The sequence below is a fragment of the Cyrtonyx montezumae genome, unplaced genomic scaffold, assembly GCF_038088225.1.
Source record: "Cyrtonyx montezumae isolate F1298 unplaced genomic scaffold, pur_monq_1.0 scaffold_3, whole genome shotgun sequence".
NCBI classification, from domain to species: domain Eukaryota; kingdom Metazoa; phylum Chordata; class Aves; order Galliformes; family Odontophoridae; genus Cyrtonyx; species Cyrtonyx montezumae.
Window position 1 is genome coordinate 158,804,303 of NW_027072034.1, and position 22,611 is coordinate 158,826,913.

The 22,611-nt window shown below is 43.7% G+C and overlaps 1 protein-coding gene across 1 annotated transcript in view; it reads right to left on the reverse strand.

Annotated features, from left to right (window-relative positions):
- Positions 1–22,611, reverse strand: part of PLXNA4 (plexin A4) — a 451,631-nt gene that overhangs the window by 17,358 nt on the left and 411,662 nt on the right. Inside the window, exons 25-29 of the mRNA XM_065743801.1 lie at positions 18,330–18,489; positions 10,329–10,432; positions 7,379–7,478; positions 5,010–5,200; positions 1,552–1,721 (exon numbers count right to left, since the gene is read on the reverse strand). Of these exons, the coding sequence (XP_065599873.1) occupies positions 1,552–1,721; positions 5,010–5,200; positions 7,379–7,478; positions 10,329–10,432; positions 18,330–18,489 (725 nt within the window). The remainder of the gene's footprint in view (positions 1–1,551; positions 1,722–5,009; positions 5,201–7,378; positions 7,479–10,328; positions 10,433–18,329; positions 18,490–22,611) is intronic.

Genomic DNA, 22,611 nt, shown 5'->3' on the forward strand with positions numbered 1-22,611 from the left:
AACAATTCATATCCAAATTTGATACCCTTCGGGTGACAGGAGGCATTATAGCACATCCTCACTGAGAGACAGAGATTTTCCTAAGCAGAGATAGAGACCACATTTTCCTAAACAAATATGTACTATCTCCAGCTAGCAAATGGGAGGAAAGCCTCACACAGATATTCCCATCAGCTAATCCAACTTCGTTTAGGGAGTGGACAGATCAGGAACAGGAGGAGATGCTGGCAGTAAGACCTAATGGGAGTTGTGTGAGGGAAGCCTTTTTGGTTGGGAATCGAGGTTCAGCTCTTAGGGGAAGAGCTGAATGAGTGAACTGTGCCAAAATTCTGAGGCTGCTTGAATGCAAAGTACAGCCACAGTGAGGACAAGCACGGACTCCACGTATGTATGGCTGTGGGGAGGGGATGGGGGAATGATGTCCCTCGCTGGGAATAATGAAGCCCATGATGTGACTTAGAGTTAATTTAATCTGATTGAACAGATTTCTTCATCCTGCCCCTGCTCCCCCCCCCCCTGCAATACATACACATTCTGCCTTCCCCCCTCTCCCCCTTAAATAAACCTCCTGCTCATTTAGTCTGAGTGGCTGCAATCAGCCTCAGATTAGTGCTGCAGATAATGTTAATAATATGCTAATGTTTCATTACTTGAAAGCCTCTTTGGTGCATGGGGTTTCTTTTTTTGTGTCACAGCGTTGTGACGACCTGCCATCAGCATGGCTGGTAAAAGGAAAAAATACATGAGCTGGGAGCCCCATGGCTCTCCTCTGCTGTTCCTTTCATAGTCCCTGTATTTGCACAGAGAAAGGGGAGGGAACAATCCCCCAGGGGACTCTTTCCAACAGGGACACTCAGCAGAGAGGTGCTGCAAAGATCTTTTCTCCACCAATACTGACTTTACCCTGCTTCTCATTACATGCACATTGAGGGGTTGCTACCTGCTAAATAAAGAAGAGAGCTAATGTCAACCTTTGTCACTCACTGAAGAAGACATACAACCAAATCCAAAGCCATTAAGTACTGAATACCTTTTGAGATGCTTGAAGGTATCTCTTTTGGCTTCCATCTAACACCCCAGGAGGGCACAAGTCTCCTGTAGGCACTGCATATTCCCTTTGGTACACTTTAACACATCTCAGACAGCACAAGATGCCTCTGGAGGCAACAGAAAGGAACTCTAGGCCCCCAGTGACTGCAGTGGGAGTTCAAACACCCAGGGTAGAAGAAGATATCAGTGCTCTCCCATGCATCCCTAGAGATCCCTATGGGCCTGAATCCTACTGTAATTAAACAATTAACAGCTTTTCCTCCTATATTCTCATGAGGTCATTCAGAAATACTACTACCCCCATGTAATCTACATATAGTACAGAGATCTATAGCCAAAGTACTCCACCCCTGAGAACATCCTTTAGATTTTGGATACTTTTCCATTAGCTTGAGAAGACCAAACCTGGCATGCTGAACCCCATGTTCTTTATCTTCCCCATCACTCATACTCCAAATCACGTGGACCTGGTACCAGACTGTACTAGGCTGTCTCACTCACCAATTGCTCTTCCAGGTATGCCGCACGTGGGGATCATGGATGTTGTGCTTGTCAGCCTGCTCATCCAGGAAGTCAAACATATATTTGATAGCCAGGGGAAGTGCACTGCCACGATGAGCAGTGCTGAAGATGGTCTCAAAGAGGTCATCTACAAATTTCTGGAGTGTTCCCTGTTGGGAGAAGGAGAGAAGAGTATGGGACACCAAGTAGGAAGAGGATATTTAAATTTGGTATCTCACTGAAAATAGAGTATATCTATAAATCAGACTTGGGAAGTATGCTTGAAAAGCAAGAGATATTTAATGTGACATGAGATGAAACTTCAACCCAGATGTCTGACAACTGCATCTTGATAATATCTGTTACTAATGGTTAGCAGGGGATATAGGTAAAGATATTACTTGCTCTCCTCTGTTACTGACACCCAGGGAGGGTTGCTGAGATGTGGTGGGACACCTTATCCCATCTCAAGATGGGATGGCACTCACCTGTTCCCACTGAATTTTACTTCTCCTGCATCCTAAACTCAACAGCCTTGATGCATATGTGAGGCAAAACCTAGCTATTTTATATATGGGCTTTCTCAAACTGGGAATAGAAGTCAGGCAGAGAAGAGCAGAAGGCGTTATTGAGACAGACAGGACAACAATGACTGCAGAAGATGGCTGTTTAGTATGTGTTAGTAGTATCACAAAAAATCAAAAACTTCATTTTCATTACTAGTTTTTGTTTTTATTTTTTACCACACACTGTCACAGGACTAAGTCAACCCCTAGGAACAATGCACAGATATGTCAGTTTCTTCTCCAAAGACCTAATGGTGACCTAAAGGGGATGGAACACTGGAACAGGTTGCCCAGAGACATTGTGGAGTCTTCTATGGAGACCCATATGGATGTCTTCCTGTGTGACCTAGGCACCTGCTTTTGCAGGGGGATTGGACTTGATGGTCTCTTGAGGTCCCTTCCAACCCCTGAAACTGTGATTCTTGATAATTTCCTCTGCAGAGGTTGCAAAGGTATCCTCATGTGATCACAGAACCACTCTGGACCAGCTGATGAGAACAGTTGCCCTCCAGTAAGGACATGAAGAGCTAGAATAGGGGGTGCCCAGGCCTGGAGAAATGGACAGTTGAGGAGCTGAAGTAGCCCATGAAGACTGATTCTGCCACCAAAGCAGCACAATCATTTATGTGTGAGTAACCCATATATTTTCCAGAATATCCAATCATTTCCCAATATGCAAAATTTCCTCAACTGAAAAATAGGACCCATCCCTTTTTCTGCAGACCCAGGAAAAAAAAAATCCTTTTTATTAGAAATGAAGCACCCAGTTCCACCAGAGTGGCTCAAGTTTACATAGCATTAACAAATACTTAATTAGAAAGCTGATTCACCACTTGATTTATTCTTTGAGAAACAAACAGAGATGCCTTTTGCTTGTGTGAACTCCTATGGGGTGAATAAAGCCCTGCAGCATCACTGACTCAGAAAGGGCCCCCGAGGGGAAATCTTGTTGCTCTGACATCGAAGAGCTGCACTCAGGTTCACTTTCCAGAGGGAATTAGTTCTCTACATGCTCACCCACACAAATGCAAAGGAAACCTCTGAAGCTTTTAGGCAAGAGACTCTAGGTCACAGAGGTCAGGGATTTACTAGAATAAAAATCATTGTCAGTTTAACTAAGTGTTCCCTGGGATTGTATTACCAGCAATTGGTCTCTCTCCTCTCCCCCTCCCTCAAACGGTCACGATGATGATAAAAAATTGCTCAGCCCAAGAGGGGAAACCATAAACCACCAGCCTTTCTGCTCCCTCAGTTGCTATGTAAGTTTTGCAGCTGTTCTCCAGCCATCTTCATAGAAAAAAAAAGGCAAGTGTTGAGTTTGTGATCCGGAATAAATCAAAAGTGCTTCAGTGTTGGAGTGTGGGACATATCCCCAGACAGTGTGCACAGCACTGGTCCAGTGATCACTGGTTTAATCTGGGACTAAGGCCCCAGGGATCATCATTTTCTTGCTATATTATGTGATCCATGTAAGTACTTTGAATCCCATTGCAACATAGAGATGGAGTGAGGCAGAGGGAAGAGACAGACACCACAGGCTGAGGAAAAAATGGGCAGGTAAAACTTACTGTAGGACCTATACATGTAATGGCAGATTGGCAAACACAGATGGTATTTGCATGAATAAATGCAATCATGTTTGTGCCTGTTGACACCCTGACAGGAAATGATAATTGTCAAAACTTTAGAGAAGGAAGGAAGATTGGGCTGTTTGATTGCTGCTTGGTTTAATCCTGCTCAGAATGGGGTGAGATAAAGCTCTGATTAGCCACACCTGAGCCACAGCTGCAGTTACCACTTCTGGGATGCACCGAGATAACTTGTGTCAGAGAAATTTGGGCACAGAGATGCACTGCAGGATTGCAGAGGGATCTGTCTGATTAAATCACTTCCTCCCCACCTGCCCTGGTTCCTTCTGGGATGCAAAAGAAAAGCACTGCACCCTTTCCACTAATGCAGGTTCTATACCAAGCGATCCATGGGGAGGAACAGCAAATAGAAATAAAACCAGACAACTGCTTCTGCCCATATTCTCATAGGGCCTTTAGAGAGGAGTTAGATGGAGAATTAGGCAACGCTCAAATAATGATGTCCTGGGAAAGTAGGGTCAGACAGATCACAACATATGGGATGACCTGGGTCTGCAGAGAGCAGTCCTAGGGGCAAGTCTCCACAGGGTGTGTAGTACTTGCCCTCTCTGCAGAGACCTGCCATGATCCAGTTGTGATGAGTTGTATATGGAGATTCAATTCAGGCTGTCACTGTTCTGTCCCTGCTTGATTTATTCTGTGTTTTCTCTTAAGTGTGCATGAGCTTTCCATGTCTGAATAGAGGTGAGAATCATAGAATCGTGTAATTGTAGATTCACAGAATCACAGACTGACTTAGGCTGGAAGGGAACTTAAATATCATACAGTTCCACTCTACCACAGGCAGGGTTGCCAGCCCACCAGATCGGGTTACCCAGGGTCCCATGCATCCTGGAATTGAATGCACCCACATACTGGGCAACTTCCCTGGGCAACCTGTCCCAGTGCCTTACCACTCTGAGTAAAAAATTTCTTCTCCTAACCTAAATCTACCCTTTTTCAGTTTAAAACCACGAGCATCTAACTGTTTGCTCTCCCTGAAGTTGGCCATCTACTAACCACATCACAATCCCTTCCAGGTCATCAGTGTGTGACTCGTCATTGCTCTCCAAATCCCAACCTCTTCCTAATCCCAGTTCCCTCCCTCCACACTCAGAGCTATTGCTCTATTTTCCTTCTACTCTTCCCTCTTTATCCTCTCTTTGACACCCTTTGAGCCATCTCTCATTTCTTGTTGGCAAGAAGTCATACCACAGCCTTTAAAAGCCCACTCCTCACCCTCTTCCACCCTCCCTCCACATACCTTGGTGGCAAGTAGCCTTGTCAGATAGATCTCAGAAACCATCTTGCTGCCCCTGTCACCCTCTTTTTGATCGCCATGTTCATGGTTCTTCACCAAGTGCCACATCTTGACTCCACTCTCAAGGTCAGGAGTGATCATGGGTGTGCGGGAGCGGAGGCTGTCTGGGCTGCCTGTGTAACGGATCATGTTTTCTGCAAAGAGAAATGCATGTGTCTCAGCCCTATTAACACTTGCATGGAAATCAATGGGTTTCAACAAGGAGTTATGCTTTCTCACCAGAGAGGCAAGAAGACCTCTTTCTGCTGTCTGGTTTTAGTACTGGTTCCTATGACATTTGGTATATGAATGGGATGCACATACTACTGAAATCGTACTGCAGTGTCCCTCCTCTTGTGAGCTCTATATTTCCACATCAGTATTAAATAAGTGCCCATTGATAATACATAATTTTAAGCAGGACAGTTATATTTCCTGGTGAGTGTGAGCCACAAAAGATCCCAGAACTGGCATATGGACGAGGTCTTGTTATCAAAGCATGACTGAGTGATTTGCTCAGCAAAAACAAGGGATATGAGCCAAGCAGAACATGATAGTAATGTCTGTAAATAAAATGAGGCTTGCACGCTGACTTTCAGTTGCCCACACTCTTCATTTATTATGTTCCCTGTCAAACCTTTGGCCTTGGAAAACTAGTGCTGCTAGTGTCAGACACTGCCCAGGACAGGTTCAGGGAACAGTACCAACTACTCATAGCAAACAGGGGCAAGTTCAATTTGTTTTACCAGTGTGGAGGATAGCCACAACTGACCATGCCTCTTGACCTTATGGTCAAGGGCTTTTTTGAGTAAGAATATTGATGTAGCCAACATGACTCCTTGCCTATCTCCCCAACACCGAACTCAGGAGGTGCTGCTTCCTCTTTCTCCTCTGGCAACAAAGCAATCCAATAACTCCTACACTACGATTCTCTTCAGCCTCTGCTTCAAAATCTTGTTTTGGTAGAAAGTAAACCAGAACTCCAGGGGGCTCACACATACTACCTCCACAAGGACACTTTCATCCTACTTCCCTTTGCCCCTGAATGATGCTATGCATTCCCCTCTCCCTGACCTGCCAGCAATGATACAGACTGAGTCTTTTCCAACCATGATTAACAGAAGAGTGTTGCACCTTTCTACAGCAAGATATGAATCAGCCTTATTAATGCAATACCAATCTCTACATATTAATTATTAGATGGAATATCCTTTTTCTCTGGATGCTGTTTACTTAATTGCAATTAACAATCACTTGTGACCCACTGCATCTTCTCTTCCCCCAGTATTCCTCCTCACACCCTCCTCCTCCTGAAAAATCAAATGGCAAAAGAATTAAAGAAATCCAGATAAATTAACCCCCCTTAAGTCTTCCTTTTCAAAGGTCACTGTGTCTTTCAGTAATTGCAACAACATGGCAAACTAAATGAATATTAATAAGATCTGGTGGATTGCTTATGTCCTTGGAGAAAGAGAAAGGGGGTTCCTCCGGACACTGAGTAGCCATACTTTCCCTCAAGCTAAAGGGAATTAGAAGGATCAAAGATGCTTTCACACATAAAGAAAAATAATAATAAACTGATACGCTAACTGCATCACGAATGGATGGGTTGTTTTGCAGCACTCTGTTTGCACATTAGAGACATTTGTCTTTGCCCTCCCATGCCATCATAGCATCCTGAGGTTACAGTTGTCTCATTCTCAGTTTTCTCATGTGTAAAGTGGGAAGAACAGTGCACTGCTCTGAGATATACTGATAAACGACCTCAGTAAACTGTTTTTACTATTATTCCAGGTGTAAATTCCCTTGAGATAATAAAATAGCAGGATGAGACACACAATACCCATGCTAAAATTTAGCAGCATGCAAGCAATGCCCTCTGTAGGTCTTGTCTGTTTCTAGTCCCAGAGGCCTCCAATCTGTGACACAGATTCCTCAAAACAGACCTTAATATATAAAAAATAATTGAGCTCTTACACTATGCAGTGCTTCTCCCTTGCCTCTCCCTGTGAAAAGTCTAAGAGTGAGACACATCCTATCTGACCACAGTGATCTGAAATGTAGACTGTTAATTATTTATGCTCCTCCGTTATCTAATAGGAGAGGAGAGGTTCTTCCCAAGAGCACTCCAGCCACTTGGCTCAACAGCTTGGACCAGACATCGAAGTTTTAAGTGGCTAAATCCCCTCCTCCTGCCATCCACCAAGAAATCATGTCAACTATTCATCAACCTATCATTTTTGTTGTTGCTGCTCAGTGTCTTGTGACCACCACGATGCCTGAGATCTCTCCTGAAGTGCTCTCTTGATGCATACCAGCACATAGGTCCTCACCATATTTGCTGGCTGAGGTCCGGGAGACTGTGGAGTTGTTGACTGCATTGTAGGCAGTGACTTGCTTGGAGACTAAAGCTACCACAGATCCATCTGGCACCTACAGAGAAAAATGGACTTTGTTAATAGGCTTCTGAGGAGCATGCCAAGGACAGCAGGAATTCAAATAGTAGAAATTGAGACATAAACCCATGTCACTGCAGGCAAGACAGTAATTTTCTACCAAAGCTTCAAGTGTTCTCTTCAGAGGGTTTGTTAACAACTAAAACAACTGCAACAACAAAAAGAGTGATAAAAACTCCTATTATACCACTAGAAGCCTGGTTTCAGGCACCAGGACAACAGATGACAAAGCAGACTGTCCTGGGATGAAGCTCAGTAATGACAACGTGAGTCTTTGCATTGACCTAACAGTAGTTTCTTCATGAGGAAGCTGATGTGCAGGATGAGAGGGTGAGTAAAATAAAATAACCTGTCTTCATACACAACTGTAAAGTGATTGAGTTGTAACCACAGTATTACTTTAAGAAAAGTAATACTGTGGAACTACTATAGGGTCATTTTTCACAGCAGTGAATCCCCCGAGACCTAAGCTAATGAATGAGAAGGACTATCACACTGGAAATTACATTTCCTATGAGCAGAGGCACACTGGAGGACTTAGGTTAAGGTTGCAAGTTCTAGACCAAGAGCTATCAGTGTTTAAGGATTTCTAGATATCCAAATAACAAACACAAGCTGTTGTTACAAAATTTCGTTTCCCAAATGAAGGAAATTTATCCAGATAATTCCTTCCTGATCTGACATGAGTACAGCCTTACTGAGCTGCTGCTGAGATGTTCACAAGAAGATATTTGATGCTGAAGAGAAAGGTGAAAGAAGGGGGGCTCCTATGTTAGCTTCAAATTTAAGTTAAACCTGCAATTGTGTCAGGAATGAGAAGAGTTCACATCTTACTTATTACCATAGGAATTAGGATTTGGAGTGCTGTTTCATGGTAAAACTATTTAAAGTGAGTTTTCCTAAAAGAGACAACGTTATCAACAATGACAGAGCTGGTATGGAGGTGATTGTCCTGTGCTCTAGACAGTTTTCTGAGAATAAAGAATAAAAATTAACACTGGGGTTCATATTCTTTCCTTGAAGACAACTGCAGTATAGATGCAGCTGTGCTAGTCACCTTAAGTAGAGAGAAGTAAGTATTTATAAGGAAAAAAAGCACCAAGGATGGCATGTCTCACAAGGATAGGAAAATTGATGTGAAATTTTCTGCTCCTCCCACATTGACTGTGGGTAGTATCTAGGCACTTGGCTTAAATGAAGCACATTTTCCACTCTGACTCATCCCGTCAACCCCTCAGTGCAAAGTCTCCCCTTTCCAGGCAACAAATGCACTGCTGGTTAGAACTGACCACCATGAACTCTTTCTCTTTGCTGTTTCATGGGATTTCATCTGGAGGACAGCAGCAAGGGTAAAGAGGCTGTGTTACAGGATGCTGTGGGATTGTGCTCCAACAGAAAGCAGAGCTTTCTGAAACAAGCCAGGCTTCCCATTTCCACAGCCAAGACATTCAAGTGGGTCCTTTATCAGGAATGTTAACAAATCAATGGCTCAGAAGAGTCATATCAGGAATATCTGTGATAAATAAGACATCATAAAAAGGAGATAGGTGAAAAAAAATGTTAACAACTTCTAACTCTTGTCTGTGTAATAATAATAATTAGCACTCGCATGGAGTTTTTGATCTTCAAAGAACTGCAGAGGCTAATTAAATAGCCCTTCAGCAATTGTGGAAGGCAATTACAGGCTTTTTGTAGTTTCAGCCCCACACTATATATGGGGAAACTGAGGCAGCAGAAATATCAGTAAGTGCCCCAGGTTAAGCAATGCAAAGCTCAAATCCCCAGTAGCTGCAGACCTATTCTGCCCCCATTCATCCATAGACATGGGAGCTCATTCCCTGAAGCAAACAACAGGAAAAAGCACATAAAGGGGAAAAAATTATGCTTGATCTGTTGATGAAATGAAATAGAAGCCCTTCCTTCTTTCAAAAAATAAAATAAATAAAATAAATAAATGCCTTCTGGAGGAGTCAGCCAGCAATCCTTCAGTCAATCTGAAGTGAAAAGTTCTGTTCCTTTTTCAAATGATTGCCTGCTGCCTCCTCAGGTCAGCCCTTAAATGAAGAAGATATCTTGTTATGAAACACATATTGCTGAGGTGTGATTAAAGAAATGACAAAACTGTCAGCATCAGATTAAACTTAATGAGCTGGTTTATTTTATCTAATTATTTATTTAACTATTTGCAGGAGTGGAAAGGTCGGGGGGGGGGGGGAGGGGGGAACCTTTTGACCTTTTCATTAAATCTAACACTTGTATGTGATATATTTGAACATCTTTAGCCCTCTCTTATGGATCTCAGTGTTATGTAGAGATGAAAAGAAACCTTGTCTTAAGGCAAGTCACACAGGGACTAAATCAAGGGATCCTAGGGCAGTGTCACCTCCACTGCACTCCTCTCTCCGGTCATGCTGCTTTTGTCCTCCTTTTTCAGACAATAAATCTTCTTCTATTCCATTTTTCTCTTTTCCATCCTTCTGGACTCTGCTAGCATTATAAGGCCTTTGATGCTTTGGAGGAAGGAGGAAAGAAGGGCTTGTTTTCTGTTTGTCAGCATGAGAAATATTAATTACTGTTTTTCTCTTGACACTTTTCACATTCTCTGCTCACCTGAACTGCCTGTCTTTTGAGAGAGACAGAGTCTTATGTCTTCATCTCTAACAATGCTCCTAGAAGGAGTAGGATGGATGTATTCAACAAGAGCTCTGTTCAGTTATTGCCCACTCAATAACTGTTTAACTCTGCACTTAGGAGAACAACACTTTACCCTTCTACTTTTCACCTTCTTGACTGATTTACCTTCTAACACACCCTCTCTCAGAGTTACCTGATAGTGAGCCAGCGTGTTGAGTCTCTTCCAGTCGTTCTCTATCTTGGTTGTGATGTCTTCATCCTGGAGGATCATTCTTGCCCCACTTGCCTGCCGCCACTCTGCAATGAAAATAGGGGCATTGAATTCTGCTCTGCAGAGCCCTCAGAGCCTTTTAATCCCTGTGCTCATAACCTGTGTGGTGACACATGCACAACTGTAGCACCATAGCATCACTTGTGGTCATTACACTCCATCAGATGCCTCCAACCATGTACAACACGTGAATGTGTAATGTCCAGAGTGCATGACAGAGGGAACAAGTGGACAGATGAATCATGAGATGTTCACAGAAATGGTTCATGAGCTATGCAAAAAGAGTCATGTGGCAAAGTTCACAGTCAAGTCCTAAGTTAACCAGACCAGTTTCTTTATACTTGATGAAATAATGTTACTGTCATGAAGCTACTATTGCATGAGACACAGTGAACCCTTTAAAGAGTGCAGAAAACATAGGGCAGATAGATCATGAGAGAACCAAGGCCGTTGCACAGCAACACACAGTGGTGAAAGTTTATACAGATAAACAAAGAAATGACCACAGTTTTCTTCCAACATTGATTGTTTGTAGTGCTTAACTCCTAGTTCAATCACTGTTGCTGTTCATCCTTCTGTGTGGCTGTTTCTAAGATCCACTTGCCCTTTGCAGGTTAGCTGTCAATATATGTCATGAGAAAATGAATGGCACTTCAGGGGTAGAAATTAGTCAGTGGCCTGCTTTCATTAAGAGGCAGAGATGCTGACATTATGATACCTCCCAGAATCTACAGAGGACCTACAGGAAAGCTGGGGAGGGACTCTTAATCGGGGAGTGCAGTAGTAGGACAAGGCGCAATAACTTTTGACTTAGAAGAAAGTGGAATTAGATTAGACATTAGGAAGAAATTCTTTATTACGAGGACGGTGAGGAACTGGAACAGGTTGCCCAGAGAAGTTTCAAAACCAATCTGGAAGGGGCTTTGAGCAACCTGATCTAGTGGAAATTGTCTCTGACCACGGCAGAGATGTTGGAACTGGATGATCTTTAAGGTCTCTTCCAACTCAAACAATTCTGTGATCCTATGAATCCAAGATTCTATGATATGTCTCACTGCCAAGACCCAGCCAGAGCGAACTCTAATGGGCAGAGCAACGTCTGGCACAGTGCAGTACCAGATGCGTTACTGGAGCCAGTTTGTCTCGATCAGTCCTCAAACAAAATTTCTTGCCACTCAAGTCCAGAAGTGATAGAGAGCTGGAAGCCCTTTGCTTTGGGTGCAGTAGAAGCACAACGGTGAACAGAACCAGGGACAGAACCAACACCCTTCTCTAAGGAGAATGTTATCTCTGTCAGACTTCAGCAGTAAGTCCGTAAGCAAAAGAGTTCCACTTTCTGATCATACCACTTCTCTAGCTTCCATCTCAAAATGCTGAGTGTTTCTTTCCTTCTGCAGTACTACAGCACCCCATCACTTCCCAGCGTGTTCCAACCTTTTGTAAAAGCCTTGAAGAATGAGTCTTGTAGAGGATTGGCACAGCTTTTCTCAGAGTGCTCACAAACCTGCCCATAGGGAAGGAACACGTAGACAGGACCAAAAAACAGTCACATAACATCACTTTGTGACACCAGTCATGTCTTTGGCTTAACAGCAGACATCCTTAACTATCCAAAGCTTCCTTTTTGTTTGTCATGCTTCAATCACAGTGACCCAGGCACCTACAGTCTAGCAAGAGCCCAAGCAGAAAGTCTATTCAATTGCTGGAGTTGATTAAAATGAACTTTTGGATGTGGAGACATCACCTGCCACCCCTGCTTATTTCTCCTAATATAGAAATGCAAGGACCATTACAAATTTCCTTTGGTTTCAGCAGTTTTCTTATCACATAATTAAAATGTATTGGAAAAGCTGCCCTTGCCTTTATTATTCATTTAAATTAGTACGAAGAGGTCAGCTGCTCTGTTTATTGCTGGGTGTTACATTGGCTGGAGATACTGAGGGAGTAAGCAAAGGTTACGTTGGCTAAGCACTGATACTAAACTGCCCTTCATTTACTGCAGCTCCTCTGATCCTCACCTATATCATCCTCATGATGCCCGAGGATGATACACTCTGTTCATTGCCCCCTGGATGAGATTCCCAGAAGCTAACAGATCACAGATATTGCTTGGAAGAGCACAACATGTTAAGTTTGAGCTGGGCACAGTGCTTTTATAAAGGATTCTGAAGGGTATACCGAAGCCTCTTGTGATAGTACATGGGGGAATGGCTTTAAGCTAAAAGAGGGTTAGAGATTTGGGTTAGATGTTAGGAAGTTTTTTACTCAGAGGGCGGTGAGGGCTGCACAGAGAAGTTGTGGCTGCCTCATCCCTGAAGGCATTCAAGGCCAGGTTGGATGGGGTTCTGGGAAGCCTGATCTGGTGGGGGCAACCCTGCCCATGGGAGAGGGGTTAGAACAAGATGATCTTTAAGGTCTCCTCTGACCTAAGCCATTCTGTGATTCTAAGATTCTCTTCTGCTATCACAGAGTGTGTCTCTTAAATGCCTTTCTTTAACACCCATGGTATCTCCTTGACCTTGCTCCATCATGTCGTGGCATGTTGCCACAATCCTCTTTCTTCACTCGTCTTTGGGGAAGGACACACACTTCCACAGTGTTCTGGGAGGAACACACAAATTCTCAGAGTGATATAAAAGGTAGGCATATCTTTCCTCATTCTGTTTCTCCACACTTGAGAGCTGAACAGGGTCCTCAAAGCAGCAGAAGCTTTCCCTTTGCTGTGGGGATGTTTTGGAAACCATACGACTGTGTCTTCTATGCAAATCTTGGGTCCCCTACACTCCCACTTAGACACAAGTGATTACCAAGTCCTTCCATTCAGCCTTAATAAAAAAAATGGTCCACGTGGAGAAGAGGAAGAACCACCCTGACTTTGCACAAGACCCATTAATGAGGAAGACAAGGGGCCAAGAACTCTGCAGGGCAGGCTCAGAGCATCTTCCTCCAGCTTCACAGTTCATTTGCCCAGACCAAATACAAAGCAGCTCCTCATGAATCTGAGCAATAACAGGAAAATAATCCCAAACTTTTTCTAACCTCAGAGCTTTATGCTCCTCTTTCCTACTGATGGGTGGTCACAGAATAACCTGCAAAGGATTGTGGTGGCTGGAAGCACCACTGTAGATGTCCCCGTTCCAGCTGTATGTGCCCCTGCTCATTGCAGGGGAGTTGAAGCAGATGACCTTTAGGGGTCCCCTCCAACTGAAACAATTCTAAGATTCTATGATGCAGAGAAACAGGTTGGGAGGACACAAAAGAAGGAAAAGGTGACCCTGACATCCATATTCACAGCACTAAGTGAAAACTGTTAGCTTTGTCCTCGCTGGCAGCACCCTGTCCCCTCTCTCATCAGATCTGCCCACTCCTCTGTGAGCCAGCACAAAGGAAAGACACACTCCAATCCAATTTGTTACACGTCCACCTTCCGGAGAGAAGGGGAGGGAGGTAAAAATCCCATTATCTTTATCAAACCTTCCAATCAGAAGCAGTGGTAAATGCAAACTCAGGAGACAGCTGCTGTGAAGCCTTTATATTTCATTCAGCAGATAGTGTATCTTTTTATTGCACGCAGGAATTACTTCTTTTTTTTTCTTTTCTTTTCTTCTTTTTTTTTTCCCCTTAAGAAACAACCTTTCCATTCAGCTTGATTTGTAAAAAGGGAAATTCCAGGGGACACTGACAAAGAAGAGCATGTTTGAGTGGTAGCAATGCCTTTCTAAGGAGTGAGTCTACTAGGAGGTGGGAGAGGGGGAGATGATCTCCTGTACCTCAGATCTTACAGAACATGTTGCACCTGCCTTGTGCTTTCTGTCTGATCCTGGTCACCATGAAGATGCCCCAGTAAACAACAGAGAACAGAGCAGCACAGAAAAGATTTTTCAGGGGCAACTGAAACACCCAGAGCTGTATGACTTCTCATCTCACTCCAGATGTCCTCTTCTGAGCTAGTCATCATCAGTTACCCTATCTTGTGACCTATTGTAGGTCACAATGCACACAGCTCATTTTGGTCATCTGTACATACTCCACCATGCTTCACACCCTTCTCCTACAGATTTTAAGTCTGATTTGAAAGGCTGTGAAAAGATTTGTGGCTGTGTACAAAGATGGAAAGGGAAACACGCCTCTAGCTTACCCATGCTTGATGCCTCTTTCATGATCACTTGTGCTCATCATGGATTTGTTGAAAGAGCCCAGGGTGGGCTGCTTTTAGCCTTCCAGTCCTAGGAGTACTTCATCATTTCCCAACAACTTCCAAGTAAGACGTGGATTAGCATAAGAAATAGAAGAATAACTGTTGCCACTATGCTTCCTTACAACAGGTCACACAGGAAGGCATCCAGGTGGGTTTTGAATATCTCCAGAGGAGGAGACTCCAGAGCCTCTTTGGGCAGCCTGTTCCAGTGCTTTGTCACCCTCAAATAACTTTTTTCTCATGTTTGTATAGAACTTCTTATGCTCCAGTTTGTGCCCATTACTCCTTGTCCTAACACTGGGCACTGCTGAAAAGAGTCTGGCCCCATTCACATGACTCCTGTTCTTTAGATATTTATAAAGAGTCATAAGATCCCCTCTCAATCTTCTCCAGGCTGAACAGTCCCAGGTCTCTCAGCCTTTTCTCATACAAGAGATGCTCTAGGCTCCCCATCATCTTTGTAACCCTTTGCTGGACTCTTTCTAGGAGATCTCTGCCTTTTGTGAACTGGGGAGCCCAGAACTGGACATGATATTCCAGATGTGGCCTCTCCAGGGCAGAGTGAAGGGGGAGGATCACCTCCCTTGCCCCGCTGGCCACAATCTTCTGAATGCAACCTAAGATGCCACTGGCCTTCCTGGCCACCAGGGCACACTGCTGGCTAGGATATCCAGGTTCTTCTCTGCTGAGCTCCTCTCCAGTAGGTCAGCCCCTAACTTTACAGACACATGCAGATATTCCTCCCCACATGTAGGACTCTACACTTGCCCCTTGAACCTCTCAAGTTTCGTCTGCACTCAACTCTCCAGCCCGTCCAGTTCTCTACCTTACTGGAAATATGGTCTTGTTGCAGTCTGTTTAACACCTTAGTACTGCATGCTTGTGAAACACTGACTTTTTGCCCTGACAGTGAGCTTGAGCCAGCACCACTGAGTGTACAAGGCACTCAACCCAACTGTCCTCACCTCAGCAGTCCCCTTCAAAAGGCTCAGGGAAAAGTGAATGCCTCAGCACGAAGCCAAATTTCTGTTTTGTGATTCTCGCACCCCAATGCTTCCCCAAAGATGGGGAATGTTTTATTTATGGTGAGGGCTTTAAAAAACAATAATAATAAAAATAGCCACAGTAGAAAGAAGCCTTTACTTTGAGGGCTGCAATTTGGGTTTTGGACTAAAATGTAACCTCAGGGTGTCCAGACTAAATGCTTTCAGCTGACAACCCCCTCCATGAGTTGTCTGGGTAACTGCAAAACATTATGACATTTGCGACACATACGAGTCACTCTGCCTGCAGCTACCCTGCATTTAACAACTCAAAATAACTCATTAGCTTGTTTGCTTCCTTCATGTGAGCAATCTGGCCTTAGTACGGCCAGAAAGCCTAGAAAATTGTGATTGCAATAGAAAACAGCTTTGCTTTTTAGAAAATCATTGATTTCAAGGCCAGATGATAATCATCTGCTCTGACCCACTGCTTAGTATGCACTTGAGGGGCTGATCCAGCCACCTCTGCAGCTCTGAGCATTCAGCCTGGGGCAGGAAGATGCTGAGAGCTCTGTGCTGCTTCCTAATGCTCAGCACTGCTTTTTGCTCTCCCGTTGCTGCTCTTACACTCGAGGATGCCAGGTGCCAACACTGAGGCACCTTTTCCTCAAAGAGAACAGGCTGGAGCTGTGGCTGGATGTGGATATCCTCTTGTTCCTGCTTCACTCATGCCAGCCCTGCTCCTCCCACCTTATTAACTGCTGTGATAAGGGAACCTGCAACCATATTGCTGCTGGCAGAACTCTTCTCCTACATGAGAAGATGGTTTGGGTTGTTTTTTCTCTATCAGTATCTTTCTATATCATAATTATCATTAAACATGTAATTATATATGTAATATGTATGTAATGTACATATATAACATGTAATAATAATAATAATATCAACTACATCATCAATGCTTTTGGCCAAACAGCTGCTCATTACACAGTCTCCAGTCAGTGTGGACAAGCCTTTCTGTTAGGGTCTGCACACATTTTCTGGTCCTCTGCATCACTCAGAATACCAGAATTACTTGTAACAGCAAAGCTCTGGTTGCAGAATTGTCAGGCTTCAGTAAGAACCCCCTCCACACACTGCTCTGTACCTCTCAGCTGTCAGAGCTGCAATAAAATCTTTGCACTCCAGTTTATCCCTCATAACTGCAATATGAAGGTACAAATCCCTGCCCCTGAGTATGGAACCAATATTCATCCCCACAGCAGAACAAGCCACTTGCCACCCACAACCATCCTGAGACCCAAACTTAATGGGCCCTGTGGTCAACTTCCAGCACCAGACAGGTCAATGGGTTTGGCTGTCAATCCCAATAGTCCCATCTCTTGTGCCCTGGAACTTTGCCTGGCCTGGTGCTCACCTTTACACTCACTGCTGATTCACAGCAGCTCCAAAATCACCTTGGGTCCTTTCTTGATGATATATATGATCTGTTCTTTACTGCTGCTGGTGTTGGCAGCTCGTTTCATTATTCTAACCACCTTTCGTGAGCAGGAATCTTGCTGCAGTTTCTGTCAGGAGTCCCCTCCTCCCCTACACAAAGGCACACACATATACACACTTAACTTTAATCCCTGACCTCCTATTTCTTCCTCTGTCATTGCTGTGAACCGTTTCTTGGCATCCACCCATTCCCTCTCCTTTTAGTTCCTCCTCTCCTCTGCTGACTTTTATAGACTCCATCATTTTCCACTCAAGCCCCTTTCACTGAAGATCACCAAGGGCAAATTCTGGCTGATTGGTGCACACAATGCAGTACCAGCCCTGAGCCAGACACCTCAGCAACACTACGAGCAGACTGTTCTGCAACCTTTCATACAGGATTCCAGGTACTATATTGGACCTGCTTCTGGACTCAGCTGTGGATATCTCACTGACCTGAGTGCCCTTGCTCCAAGGTTTGGACAGAAACTGATTTTGGCCCCTGAGGTATCCCTATTTGAGGCTCTGTGCTCCAGAGCTGGCTTAAAATGCAAGTGAAGATGATGCAGCCCTTTCCACCCTCCAAGCACAGTGTCTCATAAAGGAATAAAAAAGCAAGAATTCATAAACAGAGGAATCATTCCTTAAAATGTTAGAGCTGATCTTCTAGTTCCCTACAAAAAGGAGATGTCAGAGCAGCAGTTCACAGCCCTGCTGCTGGTGAAGGGATGTTGGTAGGAGAAGGAAGCAGTCAGGTTGAGATGGATGCAGCCCACTGAACGGACGATGCTTTATTCCCTTTTCTGTGCCCACACGATGAGAAATTAATACTGCTGGGGCTGTGACTGTCTCAGCGAGAAGACATGCGTTATCCAAGCCTTCAGCACCCAGAGAAGAGATCAGAATAAATCTGAGCATCCTGAACACAGCTGACAACACCACCCTGTGCTTTTGGTACACTTTTTTTTTCCAGAGGGGTTGGCAGGATGTGCCTTATGCAAGCCAAACTCTGTGCAAAAAAGCAGGATGACTACAGGAGATTTTAAGTCCTCAAGGCCAGAGCAGTAGAGTTTTCACAATTCAGGAGGGTTTGCATTGATTTACTCAGTCTCTTCTGCCTCTGAGCATTGCTGACATTCCTCTGTCTTGCCCAAGCACCTGGAGAGGTGGCAGACACTAAAGCGAAGTGCTTGGGTTGAGCTTGGTTATGTCCCCTCTCCCACAAGCCATGGGGCATTCAGAGCCCCTTGTGCACTCACATACCCAGGTCCATATCAGCAGCTTTGGGCCGGTGGGAGCAGGGCACGTTCTTGAAGATGGCATCGAGGATCTTCTCCTTGACCTGTGTGATGGTGTCACAGTTCAGGATCTTCACCGGGATCTCAGAGCTGTTCACGTTGTCAGGGTTCACACAGCTCAGGACCTGAGGAAGAGGCAGTGAGACCCATCATGCATTTCACAGGTATCCTGTGATCATTTCTCCACACCCACTTTCTTGCAGGCCTCTCAAAATAACACTCACCCAGGTGGTACCAGACAATACAACCAGATTCTGGCTGGATCTGAACTGGTATCCAAAGCTTTCCTTGGCCTCTGACCCATTCCTTGCTCCCTAGAGATCTGGCAAGCTGTCTGAGTTTTGTAGCAGCCTCCTTATATTCCCATTTGTCTTTGACAGTACAGGTAAAAGTAATCTTTAATCTTTCCACCTTAACTTTGTCCATCTTCTGCCCAGGATGGACCAAGATCCTTCTCACGTTATTCATTTGAAATGCAGGGCTTCTTAAAAGGATATAAAAAAAACAATAGCAACTAAAAAGCCTTGCTGCTTTCACATAAGGAATAAGAAAATTGACTCAATTTGAGAGGCCTCTGTTTTCTCTGAAGGAGAATATAGTGGGTTTTTTTAAGACTGTGTCCAAGAAGAAATGCAAGTGGGGAGGGAGGGATGCTTTAAACAGACACAGGATCTAACAGCAATTTGTCCTCTAACTCTTAGCAACATCTATGTCAAGTGTTCTGCTCTTGTTATACGAGTGTGAAGTCCATAAACTTTTATAAACTTAGCACACCTTTGCACTTGGAAGCAGTGTTTGCTGGAGCTTCTGGCTCTATAGAGTCATTAAATGTTGCTGTGCAACTTTTATATGTGCAGGCATGTTATTTTTGGTGACTCAGACAAGTTTTACCTTGACCATAAATTTCTCTCCATAGCATTCAGGAGATGCTGGACTCTCTTGTTTTCCATCTAACCTACCAAGATTCAGTGAGCTCTAAATGTGGCTTGAAACTGGGTGAAATTGTATCAGTATAATTATATATTGGCTCACCAGGCTCCTTTTGGTGCTGTTACACTTAACTAAGAGGGACTTGTGAAGATATTGCTTACAAAGAGCTCTGTGATCTTTCTGGATGAAAGGGTAGATATAAATATGAGATATTGATTACATCATAATGCCATTATTTATGTGTCACATTCAGGAGTATTGAAGAAGCATCAATTCAGATAATAATGACAAAGGCACAGTTGTATAATTTTGTGGCATCTTTCATCTCAAAGGATCACAGAGTTATACATAAAAGGCGCTGCCGAAATGCATCCAGTGTTGAGGTTATTAGTTGCCCCCTTCCTGCCACACATTTGTAGGAAAATGAAATGCTAATACAGGCTAGATCAGCTCTTTTGGGAATCCTACAGGGGTCCACGTGTCTGTGGAGACCAAGTTACTCTGCTAGTCTCATTGACCTGGGCACACTTAAACTGGACAGCGATGATGTCAGTCAAAGCAAGCTCTGCAGAGCGATTCAGTATCAACGTAAACACCTTCAGTTGCCTTCAAGAATGCAACTCATGCACTGAGGTGTCAGCACTGCAAAATGAGGGTGCTAGTCAAGAGGTCAACATAGAAAGATGTGAGACTGGAAGCAAGGAGGACAATCATCTCTGAGCCTTCCTCTCACACTGACTTTTTCATATGGCTTGGGTTGGAAGGGATCTTAAAGATTATCTAGTTTCAGCCCCCCCTGCCATGGTCAGGGTTGACCTTGGGCTATGACATCTCACTGGATTTGTGTTCATTGACCTTCTTTCTATCTTTCTATATCCTTGGGCTTTTTTATCTGTCAGATCTTCCAGCCATGAGCTGTCTCTAAGTATATATGTATATATATATGCAATGCTTAGCACAGCTAAGCCCTAATCTCCACTGGGGATTACTGGCATTTAAATTACAAACACATGGCTCCTGGTTACCCATATGGGGACCCTGGTCCTGAGCTCTCTGTATTGTTTGGATGCTTTATACTGAGACCAGGACATCACTGCGGTTTCTGTCCTAGATAGGGCTGAGGAAGGTTCAAGTGGTAATCATACAGCAAGCCTTGTCAAGAGAGCAAGAAGGATGCCCAAAGAGACCAAGCATGGAAGAACCCTCTGGTATCTCATTTCTGGCTTCCTCCCTCACACCAAAACTCCTTGAAGCCTTTAACCAAACGCAGCTCAAAATGTACTTATCCACTCTGAGCTATGTTGTCAGGATGGGTGATCAGATTAGGCTCTCAACTACACCAAGGTGTGCAGGGACCATGCAGATCATGCCGTTGCTCAAGATGCATTGGGCAGCTCCTACCTGCCAGCCCCGAGCACTAATTATCCAATACTCTTGACAGTTTCTGACACACATCGAGGCCTTTGCTCCTCTGTGTTATTTGTGTCAAGAGAAATGAAGCTGATGCAGGAGATGGATGGTCTTTCATCTCCCAGTGAGAGCATAGCTCTGGCAGGAGGGAGGGAGTTTTGTATAGCTAGGTTCTGGTGTGGTGAAAGGCTAAAAAAAGCCATGGATTCTGGCAAAGGCAGATGGCAGCCAGCAGGAATGAAATCTCCTCATCTGCCATAGATGGAATTATCTAGCAAGGCTTTTAATAACGCTGCAGACCACAGATGATGGTAGTAGCTGACTGTGAGCAAAGACATTAACACCAGAGGGTGTTTCTCTGAGATATACGTCCTGGGAGAAGACCTACTGTTCAGCTGATGCACATTTATGCTAGAAAATCACATCTGTAGCTACCTTAGTTTCTCCTGGGCTGTCCCTGTTCATTGCAGGGGAGCTGAACTAGATGATTTTTAAAGGTCCCTTCCTATTTAAATAACTATATAATTCTATGGGCTGAAAAACCTCTTGCATATACACAGATTATTCCAGAGTGCAAAGACCTCAGCTCACTGCGGGCTGCTTTCTTGGAGAACTATAGGACTTTGTGCACAGAAAAGTGGACCTATCTGGTCTGGAAATAAATCAGATGCAAACAATATAAATTTGGTGAATGAGGTGCATACTGTAAAATCAGTAATTCCAGATGTTTGAAACTGCTCCGTCTCCTTTTGTCTCCTTCAATAAGTCTGCTTTTCACTCAAACCATATTTGAAACCAAAATAGTGGTCATGATTAACAAAAGATAAAGAATAACACCCTTCCAAAAGAAGTCTTGCCTTGCTGAAATAATAGCAATAAACAGACTGTTTCAACATGTGATTCAATTCAGTCCAGCACTCACAAAACAGAACCCAATGAATTTTAGCCACAAACACTGCAGACTCACAGCAGTGACCAGATGCTGTATGGAGAGAACAGGAGACACTCAGGGAATTCCTATATTACAAATACTGAATCTCCTGTATTACAAGTACTGAATCAATTATTATTTAATTACATTACTATATATTTTTGACAAATGATAACAGAATAATGTCTGCTTAAGAAAAGTGGATGAAGAACAACATACAACAGAAATAAGAAGAAACAAAAGGAAGAACAATCTTATTTATATTCTGTTTCTTCTTAATCTCCTTCACCGAAGCTGATCTCTGTAAATCTGCTAAGATTCCTATCGGGTTATATTTGTCTGCTCTTGAGATGTAAGAGGGAGAGCTGATTAACATCAGACAACACGAAGCAAATGGAAGAGAGCTTTGTTCAGGCTGATGTATAATTACTACCCTTTGCTGGCTGAGTTATATCAAACCTAAAAGGATCAGAAGGGTTTCCTTTGGTGAAAGTGATCACTCTGTGCCTGCTTTTTTTTTTTTTTCTTTTACTCATTCTGTCTAATATCAGTCTCCAAATTACTACGACAACTACATGTAATGGAAAATAAGCACTACTCTGGTAATTTAACGGGAAAGTTTTAGAATGTAAAATTAAATTGTGGTCTTAAGAGTAAAGTCTACACACTCATTACCTCATTAGACTCGAATTCAACTGAAGTTAGGCTCTAGACTGCAGTCGGAAGAACAACTGTACAATCAGCCCACCTGTGCTAAGACCTAATGCAGGTCAAGCAGCTATCACTGACTAGATACAGCTCTCGAAGCAAGTTAAATATAAGCAAAAAGAGCCCTCAGTTGAAGGTGCACACAAAATCAGCTGCTAAGTTCAGAACCTCTTCTGATCATAGAGTCATACAATGGCTTGGGTTGGAAGAGACCTCGAAGATCATCTAGTTCCAACCCCTGCTTCAGGAAGGGTTGATCACCTTAAAA